This window comes from Chiloscyllium plagiosum, unplaced genomic scaffold, assembly GCF_037043375.1.
Source record: "Chiloscyllium plagiosum isolate Xiang-an unplaced genomic scaffold, Cpla_swu_hap1 HiC_scaffold_23, whole genome shotgun sequence".
NCBI lineage: Eukaryota > Metazoa > Chordata > Chondrichthyes > Orectolobiformes > Hemiscylliidae > Chiloscyllium > Chiloscyllium plagiosum.
Window position 1 is genome coordinate 28228855 of NW_028270161.1, and position 21155 is coordinate 28250009.

The window sequence follows — 21155 nt, forward strand, 5'->3', positions numbered from 1 at the left end:
ACAATGAAAAACATTGTAGTTTTACTAACTGAAAACAAGAGGTTTTGAATATAAGGTTAAGCAAAAAGAAGTTCAAGAAAAATGCAGATGCTGGAAATCAGAAACAAAAACAGAAATTGCTGGGAAAACTCAGCAGGTCTGGCAACATTGTGGAGAGAAAGTAGAGTTAACATTTTGGGTCCAGTGATACTTTGTTTTGGATACAGGATTTCTTGAATCTTAAAGCAGCTTGTGAAGTTAGATGAATGTGAGCCTGGAAGAAGCAATCCTGTTTCATGGCCACTACATTCAACACAAACAACATAACCATATGCCAAACTACATGTTCTCCCCCAAGGAGTGCAACAATAGGTCTACAGAAAATATAATTTCAGAAGTGTCCATGAGCGATGCCACAGACAACCAATTGCTTCACCATCAGAATATGTCAAGCTGATTTCAGTTGTTTCTAGTTAACTAAAAACAACTGTAAAAACTGACTATACAAAAGCAAAGGAAGAAAGAAGAAAACAAACGATGGGTGAGGTATAAAATGACTATTTCACATCAGTATTTAACATGGAGCAGGATATGGAGGCTAGAGAATGTGGGGAAACAAATGGTTTATCTTGAAAAGTGTCCATTTTACAAAAGAGATGGTGCTGGATGTTTTAAAACACGTAAAAGTGTTTTGGAAAAGCAAATCAGAGCAGGACTTACTCACTTAATGGTAAGGTCCTAGGGAATGTTGCTGAACAAAGACACTTGGAGTGCAGGTCCGTAGTTCCTTGAAAGTAGAATTGCAGGTAGATAGGATCAATGAACAAGGCATTTGGTATGCTTTCCTTTATTGGTCAGAGTATTGAGTATTGGGGTTGGGAGATCATGTTGTGGCTGTACAGGACATTGGTTAGGCCACATTTAGAATATTGCGCCCAGTTCTGGTCTCCTTCCTATTGGAAGGATGTTGTGAAACATGAAAGGGTTCAGGAAAGATTTACAAGGATGTTGCCAGGGTTGGAGGATTTGAGTTTTAGGGAGAGGCTGAAAAGGCTGGGGTTGTTTTCCCTGGAGCATCAGAGGCTGAGGGGTGAGTTATAGAAGTTTATAAAATCATGAGGTGCATGGATAGGATAAATAGACAAAGTCTTTTCCCTGGGATGGGGTATTCTAGAACTAGGGCATAGGTTTAGGGTGAGAGGGGAAGTATATAAAAGAGACCTAAGCGCAACATTTTCCACACAGAGGATGGTGTTTGTATGGAATAAGCTGCCAGAGGAAGTGGTGCAGGCTGGTACAATTGCAGCATTTAAAAGGCATTTGAATGGGTATATGAACAGGAATGGTTTGGAGGGATATGGGCCGGGTGCTGGCAAATGGGACTAGATTAGGTTAGGATATCTGGTCAGCATGGATGACTTGGACTGAAGGGTCTGTTTTCCGTGCTGTACATCTCTATGACTCTAAATGTCTGGGATCTGATCACCCTAGAACTCTGTGGAAAGCTACGGAAGTGATTTCTAGGCCTCTTCTTGAGTAGTTACGGGGAAGGTGTCAGAAGACTGGAGCTTGGCTAATGTGGTGCCATTATTTAAGAAAGGTGGTAAGGAAAAGCCAGAGAATGATAGGCTGGTGAGCTTGCCGTCAGTAGTGGATAAATTGTTGGAGGGGATTCTGAGGGAGAAGATTTACATATATTTGGAAAGGCAAGGTCTGATCAGGGATAGTCAACATGGCCTTTGCATGGGAAATCGTGTCTCACTAACTTGACTGAGTTTTTTGAAGAAGTGACGAAGAAGATTGATGAAAGCAGAGCAGCGGATCTGGTATATATGGACTTCAATAAGGCATTTGGCAAGGTTAGATCACATGGTATACAGAGAAAACTAGCCATTTGGGTACAAAACTGGCTCAAAAGGAGGAGACAGAGAATGGTGGTGGAGGGTTGCTTTTCAGACTGGAGTCCCATGACCAGTGGTATGCCTCAAGGATCGATGCTGCATCCAATACTTTTTGTCATTTATATAAATAATTTGGAATGTAAGAGGTTTGCAGATGACACCAAAATTGGTGGTATAGTGGATAGCCAAGAATATTAACTCAAGAGTGTAACTGGACCTTGATCTGATGGGCAATTAGGCCAAGGACTGGCAGATGGAGTTTAATTTAGATAAATGTACGGTACTGCATTTTGTAAAGGCAAATGAGGGCAGGACTTATACCCTTAATGGAAGGTCCTGGGGAGTGTTGCTGAACAAACAGACTTTGAAGTGCTGGTTCATACTTCCTTGACAGTGCAGGTAGGCAGAGTAGTGAAAAAGGCATTTGCTGTGCTTGCCTTTCTCGGTCAGTGCACTGAGTATGGGAGGTCATGTTATGGTTGTGCAGGATATAGATTGCTTTTAGAACACAAATAGTTCTTCTATAACATGATGGTTGTGTTCTTGAGCATCCTTGTGTTATAAAAAAATTGCACTCTAGAAACAGCACTTAAAGTGTTGGCGATGTAATTGCGTTATAGCTAACACACATTTTAAATGTTCGTGCTGTAGAATCAGTGGCCGCAATTCGACAATCACTTTATATTGGATTCACATTAACGACATGCATGTTATAGCGGAACTACTTATACTGTATTCAGTTCTGATCTCCCTTCTGTAGGAAAGATGTTGTGAAACTTGAAAGAGTTCAGAAAAGATTTACAAGGATGTTGCAAGGGTTGGAGCTTTTGAGCTAAAGGGAGAGGCTGAATAGGCTGGGGCTATTTTTCGGGAGCATCAGAGGATAAGGGGTGACTTTATAGAAGTTTCTAAAATCATGAGGGGATGGTCTTTTCCCCAGGGTGGAGGAGTCCAAAACTAAAGGGCATAGATTTAAGGTGAGAGGGGAATGATTTAAAAGGGACCTAAAGGGCAATGTTTTCACACAGAGAGTGGTGCGTGTATGGAATGAGCTGCTAGAGGAAGTGGTGGATGCTGGTACAATAACAACATTTAAAAGGCATCTAGATGGGTGCATGTCTAGAAAAGGTTTTGAGGGATATGGGCTAAATGCGGGAAAGTGGGACCAGATTAATGTAGAATATCTGGTTGGTATGGACGAGTTGAACTGAAGGGTCTATTTCTGTGCTGTACAACTCTATGACTCTGTGATGCAGTGTTTATTTTTGCTTGCAGGGGAATACATTTGATTGAAAGAGAAGAGGAAGTTTGCATTTTCTATGAGAAACTAAGCATTCAGGACTCATTGATTAGTAATGGAGATGTGGAATTACACAGTATGGAGGACGAAATAAGATTCCTGAATATTCTACTGAAAGAGGAAAACAGACAGATTGAAAAAGTTCGCAAAGATGTGCCGAGTAAACATGAAATGGAGTCAAATTTGATCACTTTACAGAAAGAGGTATGAAAAGAAAAAGTACAGCAGTTTGTGCTTTGTTACTGAAAAGACAAAATTCTTTGAGAACATTATAAATAAACAGCATGGGGAGTAAAATACTTGAATTTTTGGAAAGACCTTTGACAAAGTTCAATATTAATAATATACTTAAAAGCCAATGGAATTCAAACTAGAAATTATGTTTAAAAAGAGTATGTAGGATAATGCTCAGGAAGATAAATAATTTTGGGATGTGTTGAATTATGTTTCTTGGGACTGAACTGCAAGTTGTAAGAATGTACTCATAATTTCAAAGTCAAGCATGGCAAAACATCACACCCCGCTATCTTTCATGAGCCAACCCACTAAAAATTTTTAAAATGATAGCAGAAGAGTTGACCATCAAAAAGCTACAGGTTGTTCTTCTAGAATGTGACAGTTGTTTTCCTCTGCAACCTTGTGTTATATTTTAAAAATCGCACTATGAAAAACCGCTACAGAAAATTGGGCTGTAGAAGATTGCTAATAGAAAATCGCTATACCCATTAAGTAGAAAGTTCCAATATTGGAATCTTAAAGGAGCCCCTAAGCTATCTTGATTGGCTGGAATAACTCTGCATTGCCCTGTAGCTTATATTCAGTGCCTTCTGTTCTCTTTACTGGCAAACTTGCTACAGTAAGAATATTTGATAAAGTGGAATGGTAGTGTGCCTAATCCCAACTGCTTTTCCACCTCTGCCACAACTATGTTCTGAGCAGGAAGCCTCATAATTGATCTTCCTCTCCCCCAAGTCAATTGAGACCCCTAAGCAGCTAGTTAATTACTTAATACTGCCATCACCATGAGGCATGCCTGGCAGCTAAACCCATGTTGCCAGCAAGTCACCTTTGGGGGAAATGAGAGGGATCCCTCAATCAAAGGCAATTTATATTTGACCAAGGGACTGAACACTGGGAAGGGGGCCCTACTGAGAATCACTACTTGCTGCTGACCTTTGTATCTCTCTCCCCATAACCCCAACTCTGTTATTTTTTTCCCTCTTTGCTTATCTGTGAACTGGGACAATCCTTGATCATGGTGTTGATGTATATTTTGTTCCACAAATCTGGACAACACAAGTTTCTGTACAATGTAGATGCTTTATTATCAGACAACCGGCGAGAGATTCTCAGTGTCCCCAAAGTAGCCGTGTGTCTACTTGTGGTGACACTTCTCCATGAATCTCTGCCCCACACACAAAGACAGTATTTTTTGTTGGGATTAAATAGAAGGTTTATCAGTCACATGGTCGATTGTCAGTACATAGCTTAAGATAGCTAATTATGAATTTACAAAACCTGATGAAGCCGATGTCCTGTGATAACTTGTGAATGGATTACAGGGACTGGTTATCATATTCTTCATGAACACGTGTTGATGGAAAGAGATTAAAACAGAAGGGTTTCGCCTGTTCTCAATGCAGAATTAACATACATATGCTAATATGGAGGGGAAGTAAGACAATGGGAGCAGGAGGCAATTTATCAGGGTTGTGGCCAAGGCTATCAGTCTTGTCTGGGAAGGGCAATTACCTTTGTCTGAGGCTACAGGGGAATCTACATGTGTGGCTCCACTAGGCTCCATTTCTGAGATACAGTCAGCCTCTCCCCTACTGAAATGTTCTGTCTATATTGTAAGAGTATAGGCTTTCAGTTGATACTGCAGTAAGTCCTTTGGTAGTGGAATGTTTAACCCTCGAGTCCTCAATGTGTCCTGAAAGAGAAGAAAAGCATGGAACTGACCCCTCTGTGGCATTTTAACTTCCTCAATGGGAGTCCAGTAGGTATGTTAGGTATATATCTAAGTTAATTGCATTTTGCTGTGCTTATCTGCAAATCTACTATGCAAAAAGATGTGTATAAACATTTTTGCTTTGGAAGTAGGAGTAGAGGAAAACTTCACATGGACTATTTTTGAAGATCTCCTTCAGATTTGCTGCAAGAGAGGTTAGATCACAACCAGTCAGTTAAATCTTCCAGCCCCTAAACAATATATGCAGCGGCAAGAAATTGGGAAATATAGCAGAAAAAAAATGAGATGTCAAGAGAAAAAGTCTGCTTTTGCATCCAAGCTTTGAATGCAAAAGCAGAACCATATTCTCATGATTTTTATTCTTACTTCCTTCTTATATAGTTTGCTATTCTCCTACACGGTAGAGAGAAACTGGATGATGACAATTCCCAACATGAAAGTCAGACTGGATATGTGACACTGCCTCTAAATCTCCATCTTGGCTAGCAATTCCCTAACATCTCAGGGAACAGAGGTAGCAACCATCTCAACATTCTTCTCCCCAATGTGATAGAGGTTGGCTTTGAACATGCACCAGCCTCATCATATCATGGCACATCTCTGACTCAGGATATCCACATCAATTCTGCACTATTGAGCACACCATTACCTGACATTGCAATGATGCTGCCAGGTCACTTGGCACGTAGTGACGTTCTTAAACATCAGAGCATGATGCATCTTAGGCTGTTCACTTACTCTATTAATATTTACTCACTTTACACCTGCTTAGATGCTCACTGCACCTCTGCCTTGCTTTGCCTTGCTGTACTTTTCTGCCTCATTCAGACCTTATATGCATACACTACAAAACAATAAGACATAGGAGTAGAAATTAGGCCATTCAGCCCATCAAGTCTGCTCCACCATTTAATCATGTCTAGTAGGTTTTTCAACCCAATTTTCTCACTTTCTCCCTGTAACCATTGATTTCCCTTGACAACTAACAACTTAGAACGTAGAACATAGAACAATACAATGCAGAATGAGCCCTTCGGCCCTCGATATTGCGCTGACCTGTGAACTATTCTCAGCTCGTCCTCCTACACTATGCCATCATCATCCATGTGCTTATCCAAGGATTACTTAAATATCCCTAAAGTGACTGAGTTTACTACATTGGCAGGTAAGGCATTCCATGCCCTTACCACTGTCTGAGTAAAGAACCTGCCTCTGACATCTATCTTAAATCTATCACCCCTCAATTTATAGTTATGCTCCCTCGTACAAGTTGATATCATCATCCTAAGAAAAAGACTTTCACTGTCCACTCTATCTTATCCTCTGATCATCTTGTATGTCTCAGATATCACCTTCACCGCTACATCCATCTATCTAGTGTATTCTCAGCTACCTTGCTCCCAGCCCCACCCTCACCCGTCTCCCATTTATCTCTCCACTCCCGAGGCTCTCAGCCTCATTCCTGATAAAGGGATTTTGCCCGAAATGTCTATTTTCCTGCTCCCGGATGCTGCCTGACCAGCTGTGCTTTTCCAGCTCTTGGTTCAGCATAGTAACAACCCTCTGATTGGTTCGGCTGCAGCTGAACATAAAGCCTAAGTCAAGCAAGGAAGTATCCAGGAGTTCGTACCATCAATCCCTCTCTCTCTGTCTTTCTCCTTTCACTGTAAAGTTACTCTCTCTAATTTTCTGCTAAAAGACCAGAAAAGCTCCTTTCAGAAAGGCTGAAAGAAATAATTCTAAAACTCAAAGTAAAAGGAAGACCTCAGGTCCAACTAGCCAATGAATAAACTAAAGATTGATCATCACTGTACAATTAACACTACGAATCATTGAAGAATCAAAAGATTGTAAGACTAACCTAGCCAGTTTTGTTATTTAGATTGGCTATACAGAACTATTTTCCTGGACATTTTTTTCCCTCCACTTATATAGTATTTATGTTTTGTCTGTTTCATTTTGTGTTGGTATATATCAGCGAGAATTTTAAAAAGGAAAAAAGGGTAAGATACATAAATTAGAAATAATTTTCTTTTACTGTTCTTGTTATAATTATTCTAGTTACTCTTACAGAAGCAACCTAATATGATTTGCTTCTGTATTGTGTAGAAGTCATTCAGGGAAAATAGGATTTTTGATAATTACGTTACATTTACACATTTGTTGTGATCTTCGGAATAGTGGGGTTTGTTTTACAGTGTACTGTTTCCAGTGAATCGTGACAGGATCATCACCTTTTATGGTGCCTGCCATAGTCAGTCCTGCAGGTCCACTGAAAAAAAGTCAGAGGATTAGTAGTAAGTTAGTTAGGGGGCTGTAGAGATCAGTCAGGACATTTTTTTCTAAGTCGGTCAGGAGTGTGGGGCACAGTCAATTATGGGGGTCAATTCACTGAAGGTGAAGGCAGATTATCCAGACCCATCAGGGGAAATCATTTGTAAGGATTGTAGGAAGCGAGCAGATGGGAACAAATCAATATATAATGGTAGGAGATGAAGTGCATTGGAGGACCTGGGTTACTACAGATGGAAGCTCATCAGTGCGTGAAGTTGGGACTGGGGGAACAATGCATCACAATGTTGGCATGGCTAAAATTTTAGAAGATGAAGCCTTAAAATGTTGAGTGGGAATATGTGGAAGCTCAGAACTGATGCAGTTGATAGAGATTGCTCCAACAATGGTTCTAGCCATGATAGGAAGAATATACATCAAATATACATCAAATCATATCCTCAGAATTTCCTAAAGTACTTGCAGAAGCAAATAAACTTGTGGTTGATGCTAACTATCAATTGGCAGTCTTCCAAATGGCATCTAACAACTGCTGTAAGAAATCTAGTTAAATTAACATGAAGAGTTTTAGGGTTCTCCGCGCACAAATTAGTGTGGTAATTAGAGGGTAAAGGGGAAAGATTTGTTCTGCATTGCATGTGTGACTACAATTTAAAAGTATTTATTTGGTTGTGAAATGCTTTGTGTTGTCATGAAAGCAATTCGATGTTTTTTAATTTCTTTCTTATATAGATCATAACTTGAGGATGAAAAGTTAGCAAAGTGGGGTGCTCAAAGATTTATAGGAAGACAACCTAGTGTATAACCTGACCTACACCACTCAAATTTCTGAACTGTTTGTGACACTAGATCACTTTGCTACAAATCAAAGTTACTACTCAGTACAGTACTCAGATACAGTACCATGGATCTCAGTGGCACTTTGAACTGCCTGTATAATTATATTTGACATTTTGTTTTGACCTTTCTGTCACAATGTGATTCTGTTTTTTAGACCATATATCAGTGCTACAATTTCTCCGTGTGAGTCATCATTGTTTTAGTGATCAAGTTTAGCATAGCAAAAAATAGATTTTATTTTGCCAAATATTATCTAGAAGTTAAAATGTTTGGGCATAACTTCTGAGCACAAAATTGTTGTAATGATGAGATCTAAGTTACTTTATTTTTCTTGAAGTAGAATAGTTTAACAAATTGCAAAATGTTCACATTAGTTTGAATTGGAATTTTTTCTGTTTATTCACTCGTAAAATTTGGGTGTTGCTCGGGGGTCAGAATCTATTAGGACTCAGCAAAGTCTGCAGATGCTGGGGATCAGAGTTGAGAGTGCATTGCTGGAAAAGCACAGCAGGTCAGGCAGCATCCATGGAGCAGAAAAATCGACGTTTCAGGCCTGAGCCCTTCATCAGGAATTCACTTGGATCAGTATTTATTACCCAACCCTAATTTTCCTGAAGATACCTACTTAAACCACTGTAAATCTTGCAGTGAAGGGACACCCATAGTACAGTTGGGGAGTTCCAGGATATTGGCCAAGCATAAATGAAGGAACAGTAATATACTTCTAGTCACAGTGACAGGCTGGTGTGCATCTTAGAGAGGTACTTGCAGGTGGTGGTGTTTTCATGCATTTGCTGTCTTTGTCATTCTAGATGGAAGAGGTTGCAGGTTTTGTCAGAGGACTTTCAGTGAGTTCCCACAAAACACCTTTCATATGATACACACCATCCATCGATGCTGAAGGGAGTAAATGTTGAGTGGCTTCCTATCCAGCACATTCAAACAGGCTACTTTCTCTTGTAACATCCTGGAATTTTGTTGGAGCTGCAATCATCCAGGTACATCTCTCTCCTGATTTGTGCCTTGTAGATAGTAGACATACACTGGGGAGATGTGTGGTGAGTTATTTGCCACAAAATTCCTAGCTTCTGACCTGCACCTATAACCATAGTTTGTATATGGCTGCTCTAGTTCAGTTTTTGGTCAATGGAGATTCATAGTGGGGGATTTGTTATGGTGGTAACATTGAGGTTCAAGGGGAGATGGTTGGATTCTCTCTCTCTCTTATTGAAGATGAGTCATTTCCAGGCATTTGTGCAGCATCAGCAAAACTTGTCACTTATAAACCCAAGTCTGGAGAGCATCCAGGCCATTCTGCATATGAACATGGACTGCTTCAATGTTGGAGTGTTGCAAATGTTGCTAAATACTTTGCAGTCATTATTGAACATTCCATTTCTGATCTTAAGATGGTAATGGATGAAGCAATGTCTAGGTTGGGCCTAGAATACTATCCTGAGGATCTCATGCTGTGATGTTCTACGGCTAAAATGATTGACCTCCAACCACAACCGTTTTCCTTTGTGCCATGTATGACTCCAATCAGTAAAGTATTTTCCATTGATTTCCAATGACTCTAGTTTTGCTCAAGGCTTCTTGATGCCACACTCAGTCAATTGCTGCTTTGTTGTAAAGGCCAATCTCACTTCACTGCTGGAGTTCAGCTTTCTTTGTCATGCTTGGACCAAGGCTTTAATGATATCAAGAGCTGAAAGGCCTTGGTGGAAATCGTACTGAACATCAGTAAGCAGGTTATTCCTTTGCAAAGATAATTGTAATTACTTATAATAAAATAGAACTGATGAGGAATTTCTTATATATTATTGTCAATCTCCTTCCAAAGTTCCAGTCAGTGATTAGGAACGCATCATATGTTCTACACAGCTGTGTAAAATCAGTGCGGAGGAATAATGCTCAAGTAATACTTCCAAGTGTAAAGTATCATACCATCAACCAATATAACCTAGTGAGATTAGTCTGATTCATCTATTATTTATATATGACCAAATATAAAAGATAGGTTTCAAGAAGTTTGTTGAAAGGTAGATATAATTTGGAATGCAGGGAACGTGCAGGTCACACTGCTAACTACTTCAACTGTCAACCCCTGTTTGCAGACATATTGTAAGGGCCACCCAGTATTTATCAAACTATCGGAATACCCTGCAGGAGCAGCTCAGGGTTGTGTTTAATGATTATCGTTTAGTTCTCTGGCTTCGATCGTAAGTGCTGCATTTGCAGTTGTGTCAACTACTGGAAATATTCTTGATTCTCCAACAATGATTTGAGGGAATGGTACACTGGCACAGGTTAAGTATGTCATGACTTGTTCATCCCACACAATCTAATCCAATAGTTATGATCAAACACCATCTTGATACTTGTATGAAATGAAATTAAAATGCACCCATTTGGTTATATTGCTACATACAAATACAAAAAAATTAAAACTACAATAACAAACTATGCCATGCTGCTGAGAGGGCAACGCATATTAAAACTCTGAAGAGTTTGTCTTAAAGAGTTCTGAAAGTATGCACCCTTGTCATGGTGTCACTTGGCACACATACTTTGCTCTGTCTAGGATAAAAATAATTAATCTTATCTTGGCAAGCTTTTCCAGGCTATTTATACAGATTCCTCATCTGCACTCATGACCTTTGGAAACAGCAATAAATCAAAGGATGAACTCCTTCCAAATTTAGTGCACAGCTCTGGCAAAGTTTACATGGAGTTTTAAACAGAACAATCCTCTTTTGTTCCATAGCAAAATTTTTAAAAATCCTAATGCTAATGATTTCATGTTTGATGGCATGCATGTCAATTGATGTACTTGAAAGTCCCTTTAAAATGCAGGTATATCTCAGGCCATTTCTTGAAATGAGAGAACCAGCTTTTTCTACAGTATGGTCAATGGTTTTTGATGGATTTCATGTCCCATCTGTTTGTCCTTTGTGTTCCTTTAAAATAAAGCATATTGGCACTGAAATTCTGACAAAACAATAGTGTCATTGGAATTAAAGGGATCTTCATGATGCCACCATTTTAACACTATCTGAAATCATACTCAAGTAATTCAAATATGGAGATGTGTACAAATCATATGACTTCTACTGGCCACACCTCCAGATACCTGACACAATTGTAAAAGATAATGGAAATGGGTCTCAGCCAGAAAATGGTTGAGGTAAGGTGGAGTTGGAATGGAGAGTAGTGGTCTTCTATCTCTTACTAACCAACTATATTGTCCACCCATTCACTCTTTATCACTCACCCATGGATAGCTTTTCACTGGATGAAACACAGCCCATGATAGTGCCAAAGGTGAAAGAGGGATTTGACATTGAGGAAATAAGGATCTGTACCAGTCAGTCTCTGAACTCCAGAGCTTGAAAATTCAGAACTCTGCATTCATGTTCAAATTAGTTCCTGAATGAGCTTCACTTGTAATGGAAGACTTAAGACAAATATCCAAATGTATATGACACTAGGTCAAGCTAAAATTGGATTAGATTGTTTTCGTTAGAAAAAAAGGAGTTGAAGGAGGATCTAATTGAGGTCTACAAAATAATGAAGGGTATAGACAGGGTGGTTAGAGATAAATTCCTCACCCTGGGAAAAAGCTTAATAAGAAGAGGTCACGTGTTCAAGGTGAGGAGAGAAACATTTAAGGGGGTTACATAGGGAAAGTACTTTACACAGAGGGTGGTAGGCACCTGGAACATTTTGCCAGCAGAGGCAGGCATGGTAGATTCATTTAAGGTCCATCTGGACAAATGCACGAGAAGGTGGGGAGCAGATGGATACAGATCCGTAGGAATTGGATGATAGGTTTAGACAGTGGATTTGGATCAGAACAGGTTTGGAAGGCCAAATGGCCTGTTCCTGGGCTGCACATTTTCTTTGTTCTTTGTTCTAAAATGGACCAAGTGCCACCAGGAATATCTGCACTTGTCTACCTGACAGAGAAGCCTCGAGATCAAACAGTACATCGGAGCCTGATACTTGTGGCATTAGCCTTTGCTTCAAAAGAACAATGATTGCTATCTTCTGAAAGATTCAGGGTCCCATTCCTCTCAATTTTTAGGTTTTTATTACTATTGAATCTTCTACTGATCAGTGGGCATTTAATCCAAGATTAGTCATATCACACATGTTATAAGTCCATCTACAGATACCAACCTCCCTCCTACTGACAGTTTATGATACTTTTCCAGGAAAACTCTTCAGATGCCTGGTCATATTGGCAGCAAGACATAGAACCAGACTCTCTTGGGGCTCTGTGGAACTATTTGAAGAAATGGAGGGCAGTTCTTTTAATATTCTTTAATCCTAACCCTATCTTCCACTGCACCCCACCTGGAACAGGAAGGGGTGGTTTGCACGACTACAAAATTGTGCAATCCTGTGATATTTTTTCATCTGTTAGTTCATCAAATCTTGGTTAGGAGAGAAGCTTTTACTGTCTCATGACAAAACAAAAGTGCTGTAGCAAAATCTTCACTTACATATTCCAATCATCAATTTGCATGTTCATGTTGAGATACTAATTAGGTAATGAACCTCACAAAATAAATATAAATGGTTTGTTAAATTCAATGTATTAGATTAGATAATTACTTGACTTTAATGAACATGCCTTTGAATCATGAAGGTAAGGGGTTGGAAATAATTTTGATTTAGCCCCTCCCTTTCTCCCTACTTCTCTCTCAACTTTGGTGGCCTGCATTGCCCTTAATGGGTTTTCCATGTAAACAAATTGATCAGAAAGCACAAGTGATATTTAATAGATGATGAAAAAAAAGTGGATGATTTGATGATGGAAAAGTTCCGTTGTGTGTAAGAATACTATTGAACATAAGGAAAATTAAGAAATCACAAAAGCAAATTTGAAGAATGATTAATTGCCTGAAATCAACTTGATGGCCTTCCATCTACAAAGACATTTTCTAGTGTTATAGTTAATGGTTTTGTGTATTTTTATAACTTAGTATGGTTGGTACCAGTTTAGAAAATAGGCTGGACTTTTTGACCCTTGTACAAGAGGACATGCTGTACATATTTTGACCTTCTGTTGGTTTTAAATTATTTTATAACCACCTTTTCTTGGTTTCTAGCTTGCACTATATCAGGACAAGGTCCAAAATCTTGAGAAGACCTTAGTGGACTCTTCATGTGAGAACAGATCACGATTACTGGGAGGAGATGATCCATCATTTGAAGAACTGAGCAAAAGAATAGAAGAGGTAACAAACAAGTCTTTGATGATTTATATGCTTGCATCACCTAGGTTATGATGCACAAAGCTTAATCATCACCTCTTAAATTTGGAAAAACCCCGTGCAAATAGGAGTAATTCAAAACATACATTATTAATGTGGGGAACAAGACTTAGTTTCTTCAATACAATAAAAAGTTCAACTAAAGGTATCGGTCATAGAGGTCTACAGCACAGAAAAAGACCTTTTGGCCCATCGAATTTGCATTGATCAAAAACAACAAACAAAATATCCCAATCGTTTTTTCCAGCATTAACCTGTAGCCTTGTATGCCTTGGCATTGCAAGTATACACCTAAACACTTAAAATGTTATGAGGATTTCTGCTTCTACCACTCTTACAGAAACAGTGAGTTCCAGAATCCCACCACCCTCTGAGGGAAAAATATTTTCTCACATCCCCTTTAAACCTCCTGCCTCTTAAAACCATGCTACCTAGTCATTGAACTCACCTTGAAGGGGAAAGTTTCCTTCCATCTATCTTATCTATACCCCTCAATTTTCTGCATCTCAAACACATTCCCCCCTCAGTCTCCTCTACTCCAAGGCAAACAACCCCAGTTTATCCAAACTCTATTCATAACTAAAACTCTTCAGGCAAAATCCTCACAAATCTGCTCCATACTCTCTCCAATGCAATCACATCCATTCTATGATGTGGATTCCTGAATTGTGCACAATATTTTAGCTATAACCAATGTTGTATACAGTTCCATTATAACCTCCCTCCTCTTATACTCTAGGCCCTGACTAATAAAGACAAGTATAATATATGCCTTCTTAATAACTTTATCTACCTGTCCCACTACCTTAAAGAACATTTGGATCCACACACCAAGGTCCCTCTGATTCTTGCTGCTTCCCAGGATCCTACTGTTCATCAGGTGTTCTCTTGCACCTGTTTGTCCTGCCTAAGAACATCATCTCACACTTATCCAGATTAAAAATTCAGATTGTAACTACAGTTACAAACAAGACCCTAGAGTTTGCAGTGTATATTTACATATTATAGCATCATTAATTCTCAAAAGCTTATTTTAGACAAAAAACACAACCAAATAGTGCATGAAATAGTACCATATTGAACTTTGGAATTCATACTGTAAGTCTTTTCAATCCTATGCATTGCTATGATCTTTTTTAAGGTGGCTTACCTTAAATAGTTTTAAAATGCCATTTAAGTTATTAATTTATTTAAAAATTAACACATCCAGAAAATCTTGCAAGTCTTTTTGATTAGTTACTTAGCTAGAAAATACAGTGTTAAAACAGCTTTTCAATTTCTCCACTTGCATCCACAACTATACTATGGAGCAACTAGAGTTATTTATCTTCTTGTACCTCAGTCATAGAATCATACAGGCATACAGCACAGAAACAGACCTTTTAGTACAACTAGTCCATGCCGACCATAATCCCAGACTAGTCCCACCTTCCTGCGCTTGGCCCATATCCCTCCAAACATTTATTATTCATGTACTTATCCAAATGTCTTTTAAATGTCATAACTGTACCACATTCACCACTTACTCTGGAGGTTCATTCTATTCTATGTAAATGAATTGCCCCTCATGTCTTGAAATATTTTTCCTCTCACCTTAAAAATATGCCCCCAATCTTGAAATCCCCAGTCCTCAGTAAAAGACACCTGACATTTACTTATTCATACCATTCATGACTTTACAAGCATCTATAAAAGGTCACCCCTCAATCTCCTACACTCCAGTGAAAAAAAATCCCAGCCTATCCAGCCTCTCCCCATAACTCAAACCCTCCATTCCCAGCAACATTCTGGTAAATCTCTTCTGAACCTTCTCCAGCTTGACAATATTCCTCCTATAATAGGGCAACCAGAACTGGATAAAGTACTCCAGAAGAGGGCTCACCAACGTTGTGTGCAATATCAACATGACTTCCCAACTCCTATACTCAAAGGACTGAGCAATGAATGAAGATGAGTGCACTAAATGCCTGAGTAAACACCCTGTCTACATGTGATGCAAATTTCAAAGAATTATGTACCTGAACCCCTAGGTATCTTTGTTCGAAAAAACTACCCAACACACTACTTTTAATTGTAGAAACTTTGCCTTTGTTTTACCAAAATACAAATCTCACATGTATCCAAATTAAACTCTATCTGCCACACTTCAGCCCATTGACCCAATTGATCAAGACCTTTAACTTTAAGATGACTTTCTTCACTGTCCACTGTACCACCAATTTTGGTGTCATCAGGAAGCCTTCTATATTCTCATCTAAGTCAGTTATGTAAGATGACGAACAACAGTAGACCCAGTGGAACATTGCTGGCCACAGGTCACCAGTCAGAAAAATAACCCACCCACCACCACACTGTCTCCTACTGTTAAGCTGATTTTGTATCCAATTGGAAAGCTCACCCTGATTCCCATATGATCTAACTTTACTAACTATTCTACCATGCGGAACCTTGAGGGTTTACTAAAGTCCAAGTGAATATCTACCGCTTTGCCCTCAATTTGTTTTTATAACTTACTCAAAAAAACTCCATCAAGTTTGTGAGACACAATTTCCCTCACACAAACCCTATCTTGGCTATTCTGAATTATTCCGTGACTCTCCAAATGCATATAAATCCTCTCTCTGTCGCTTCCAACAATTTACCCACCACCAAAGTCAGACTATCAGGTCTGTTGTTCCCAGGCTTCTCCTTACATTCCTTCTCAAGTCAAGGCACAATTTAGCCACTCTCTAGTTATCCAGCACTTCACCCTCAGTTATAGATGATACAACTATTTATGCAAGGGGCCCTGCAATTTCCTCCCTAATTTCTCACAAAGTCCTGGAATACAGTAGATCAGGTCCCAGAGATTTATCCACCTTTGTTTTTTTCTAAGGCCTCCAACACTTCCTCTTCTGTAATGTGAACTATTTTCAAAACATCAATATTTCTTTCTCCACAGTAAAAACTGACTCAAAAAATTCATTTAATATCTCTACCATCTCCTGAGGTTCAACATAAAGATGACCTTTGATTTTATTTTTAAAAGGGCCCCTACTCTCTCTCCAGTTGCTATCTTCCTCTTAATGCACTCGTAGAATCTCTTTAGATTATCCTTAATCTTAATTACCAAGGCTGTCTCATATCCTGTCTTTTCCTTCCTGACCTCCTTCTTAAGAATTCCCCCGCACTCTTTATACTGTTCAACACATTCACTTGAACTCAGTTGTCTATCTAGTTAACTGAATGTGAGTCTTTTTTATTCTCAATTAGAACCTCAGTATCTTTATTCATCTGTTGCTCGCTATGAGCCTTACCTTTCACTCCAATGGGAACTGCTTTTCTTATTTCCCAAGTCTGTCCATAAAATGCATCCTTTCAGTACTAATGTTATGATAAGTGCTGTCGCAATAGCAGCTATGAGTCTTTCCCTTCATTCAAAGAACTAAGAACCTTATGCCTACATTTGTTGCTAAAAAAAAAAGAGTCCAGCTGCTGGCTACAAAGTGTAAGAATACATAATAATATATTCCAGTAACTTGAAGACTAGTCGTAAATTATTAAGAGGTAAAGTAATCATACCCCAACCAGACCATAGAGCTGCTTTCTCAGAGAGACAGATAAAGGCAGCTGGTAATGGTTTAACCGGAGGTGCCCCATACCTCAGGGAAGGGAACAGATGGAGAAGGTGGGATCTTCATGGTAACGTCAGCCAGTGCAGCAACTGAATTCATACTTTTGGTGTTACTCTGCATTGCAAACCCATCACGCAAGCCAACCTTCCATCCACTGACTCCGTCTATACTTTTCACTGCCTCGGGGAGGCTGCCGATATAACCAAAGATCTCTCCCACCCTGGTTATAAACCCTTTCAACCTCTGTCAGGTAGAAGATACAAAAGTTTAAACACACATACGAACAGCTTCTTCCCTGCTGTTATTAGACTTCTGAATGGACTGCTCAAATTTTAAATTTAATGTTGATCTCACTATTTGTGCACCTTCTCTGCAGCCATAACATTGTATTCCTCACTATTCTATCATACTAATGCATTTTGTTTGGTATGATCTGCCTGGATTGCAGACAAAACAAAACATTTCACTGTCCCTAGGTATATATGACAATAATAAATCAAATCAAAAAGCTGTCAAGCCAATTGAGCTACCAATACAAATTATACATTTCCTCTAATTGAAAATAATGCCATTATTTTTAGATGGTTTTAAAAATATTTTCCAGTACTGTTTTATGAATGCAGACTACAATGGCATATGTTCAGCTAATGATATGGTATTACTATTTAGGGAAAAGTCTCAGCATGGTACTAATCACAAAAAGAGGATCCAGTTTACCACACCATGCTGCTAAGATACAATTTCCCCAAATCAGGAAATTATTAACCAACTTTGTCAATTTCCTTCTGGCAAAACAAACCAGTAATATACAAACAAAGAAGAATATATTAACACCACACCAACCTACAAACCTGTATTGAATTTACAACCTGGAACAAACCGTTCAGCTAGTACTGTTCTTCATGAGTCTCATCCCACCTTTATCTATCTTATCCAGTCAAAATATGATATTCCATTCCTTTCTCCCTCACACACATTTCTAACTTTTCCTTAAATGCATCTATATAACTTGCCTCAACCACTCCACATTGTTACAGGTTCCATATTCGCATCACTCACTGAATAAAGAAATTTCTTCTGAATTCCTGAATTACTACTGACTATCTTGTGGCCACATCTTTATTCCACTTATCCAGTTTAACCACTTGATAATTTTAGAGATCTTACCATTTAGAATTGCTGCCTATTTTGTTTTTTTGTGGATGTCGTACCTGCTCAGTTATTCTTGTAAACATCTTTTGCACTCCCATTTTTTTAACCTTCTTTTGAACCAACAACCAGCTTTAAAAACATTATCAACTCAAACTGGTATTTTGAGCTTTTGGCCTTTAGGTATAAAGGTGCACCCCACAAATTATTCTTTTTCATTGGGTGGAATCTTAATGGGATCTGAGCAACATCAGCAATAGCAAAATTTATAGAAGAATCATGCATGACGTCCGTTGAGGCCTACCTTGACATTGGGAAAGCAAGGAGACTATGCTCTCAAGATAAGACACCCAGCTCATGGACTGGACCAGGTTGCATTTGGCTCTTCTCTCACTACCATGACGTTGTCTTCTCTGAAACTACCTGCCTTGCATTGCTTTGCCTTTGTACACCTTTCCCACTCAGCCAGACACCAGGCACCACCATGTTCAGCTGGACGCTCATTCCCTACCCGCAAAGCAAGGCACCAATTTCTCCCTTCTGCCCTGCCTCAGGCAGGAACCATGCAGGGCAGCTGCAGACTGCAGTGCTTGTCCAGGTACACAAAGGGTTTTCAAAGATGGCACGGTGCCAGGAATATCTATTAATTCCAAGATATCCCAACAGTTTTCCAAGAATGACACGTGGTAAGATGGGGCTAGAATTGGTCATGAGTATCACCATCGGAGTGAGACTGATAGCTATTGAGGTACATTTGGTAAGTTACACAGTAAGAAAATTTACTAGGCCTTGGGGTGATGTAGCTTCTAAGAAATTCAACACAATTCACACAGCAAAAAACAAAATTCAGCCCATCATCTCAAATTGCTGTGCATAGATATTCTGTTGATTTAACTCTCATCTCCATCATTGCAGATGGACTTAAAACTAGTGAGAAAAGAGGAACAATTATTGGAAAAGGATCTTATCACTGATCAGGTGACACGCCTTTCTGAACGAATTAATGCTAAAGCAATAAATGGTAAACAGGACACACTGACCTTAGCCAAAAAGGTATGTTGAAATGTTAAATAGTAAACTGCTAAAATGTTACTCAGTTTAGTTATTTGCAAATGTCAATGATCATATTTTTGCCACTTATCATTGTTTACATTAATATTTACATTTTCTTGTAAAATTTTTAATCTTATAAATGGACTTATTAAAAATGAAGAAAACAGCAATTGGAACTTGTATTAATTACTGCCTTTACATCTATAGAACCAGAGTTCAAATGTAGCTGAATCTGCAGGATGTCTCACTTCTGACATTGTACTCTAAATGTATAGAATGAAAAGAAATTAACTAACTCATCTCAATTCAGCTCTTAATCACTTAAGTTTGAAATAATTGGCATTCAGACATCAAGGTCCAGTGTGAAAAATATAAAAGATGTTATTGTACTACAATTTTCTGCATCTAGACATGCTACAACTCACAAAGAATATTTATCACCAACACTGAATGTTTGAAATAGAAATTGTTCTACTACTTAATGCCCCACTGGTGGGCACCAAATTTGCACAGGAGTTTTTGTTTTAAAAAGGAAAAAAGGTAAATGAACAAAACAATAGCAACGGAGTAGTGCTTGGTAGTTGTTATTCATGATTCATCACAGTTGCTTTCAAATTTAAAAAAAACAAATTTTCAACCTGCCATTCTTGCCAAGAATGCTTCAGAAACTGGGCACAACATTAAAAAAAGGCAGGACATACACAGGGTGGTAACTGATGTTCGAATTATTACCCAAACCATTTAAAATAACTTACAGGAAAACATATGGAAAGCAAATGTCTGGCTAAATAAGGGTTTTGGGCCAAACAAATTAGTTAATGGAATACTGACACTAGTAATGGGAGACAATGGAGCTTTACATGGACCCAGGTCTTCATAGAGTAAGACTGTGGAAAGGGCTTCTCTAATTGAGGGGGATGGATACATTAATAATAAGGGCTTAGTTAGCTTAGTTGGCTAAGAGTACTTAATAATACCATTGTGTGTATTCAATCCCAAAACCAGCTAAGGTAGTTCTTGGGACTACTGCTTCTCCTTGTGATATCATAGCAGAGAGATGTGGGAAGTCATGATTAGCAACCCTTGTTCATGTGAGGATGCTCAGTGGAGAGATAGCCAAAATAAAAAATAAAAATGCAGAGCATCCGCAAATAAATGGGGACCTGAAGGCAATAATTAGAAGCAGGATGTAAATACAATATGCAAGTCAAAAACATGGATATAGAGAGGACATAACTATTTCAAGCTATAATTTGTTTAGAAATGATAGGGAAGGAAGTGGGTTGGTGTGTTAATGAAATATATGGTAATGGTAGTACAAAGAAAAGTCATTTTTAACAGATTAAAAACACAGCCCATATGGATTGATATAGAAAGGGACTGATCACATTATGAGAGGTACAGTGCAGTACAGGTTAACAAATAATGCAAAGGAACTGGTGAATGAAATATTTAGAAATATATATTATGAAATGATTAAAGAATACAAAATTCTAAGCATAGAAAATTTCCAAATACCTCTAACTAAGCCAACAGCAACATTAAGGGAAAGCTGGTGTTGCCTGTCTGATCCAAGATGTAAACCCAAAAAGGGGAGACTAAATTGCTAAACCTAATAATGAGAAATAATCTGGAACAAATACAAAGTAATTGTGGAAGAATATCTAAGGAATAGTGATCACAATATAATAGTAATGTGATTGACTCAAATGTGCCCAAAAATGGCTGAACCTGTCTATCTGTTCAAGAGCAATTAGAGATGGGCAACAATTA

The 21155-nt window shown here is 38.6% G+C and overlaps 1 protein-coding gene across 4 annotated transcripts in view; it reads left to right on the plus strand.

The window, feature by feature from the left end:
- ccdc146 (coiled-coil domain containing 146) overlaps positions 1–21155 on the plus strand; it is a 145387-nt gene that overhangs the window by 115685 nt on the left and 8547 nt on the right. For all 4 annotated transcript variants that reach the window (XM_043713818.2, XM_087999510.1, XM_087999511.1 and 1 more), the window contains 3 exons: positions 3156–3384; positions 13402–13530; positions 19245–19382. In XM_043713818.2, coding sequence (XP_043569753.1) covers positions 3156–3384; positions 13402–13530; positions 19245–19382 — 496 coding nt within the window. The remainder of the gene's footprint in view (positions 1–3155; positions 3385–13401; positions 13531–19244; positions 19383–21155) is intronic.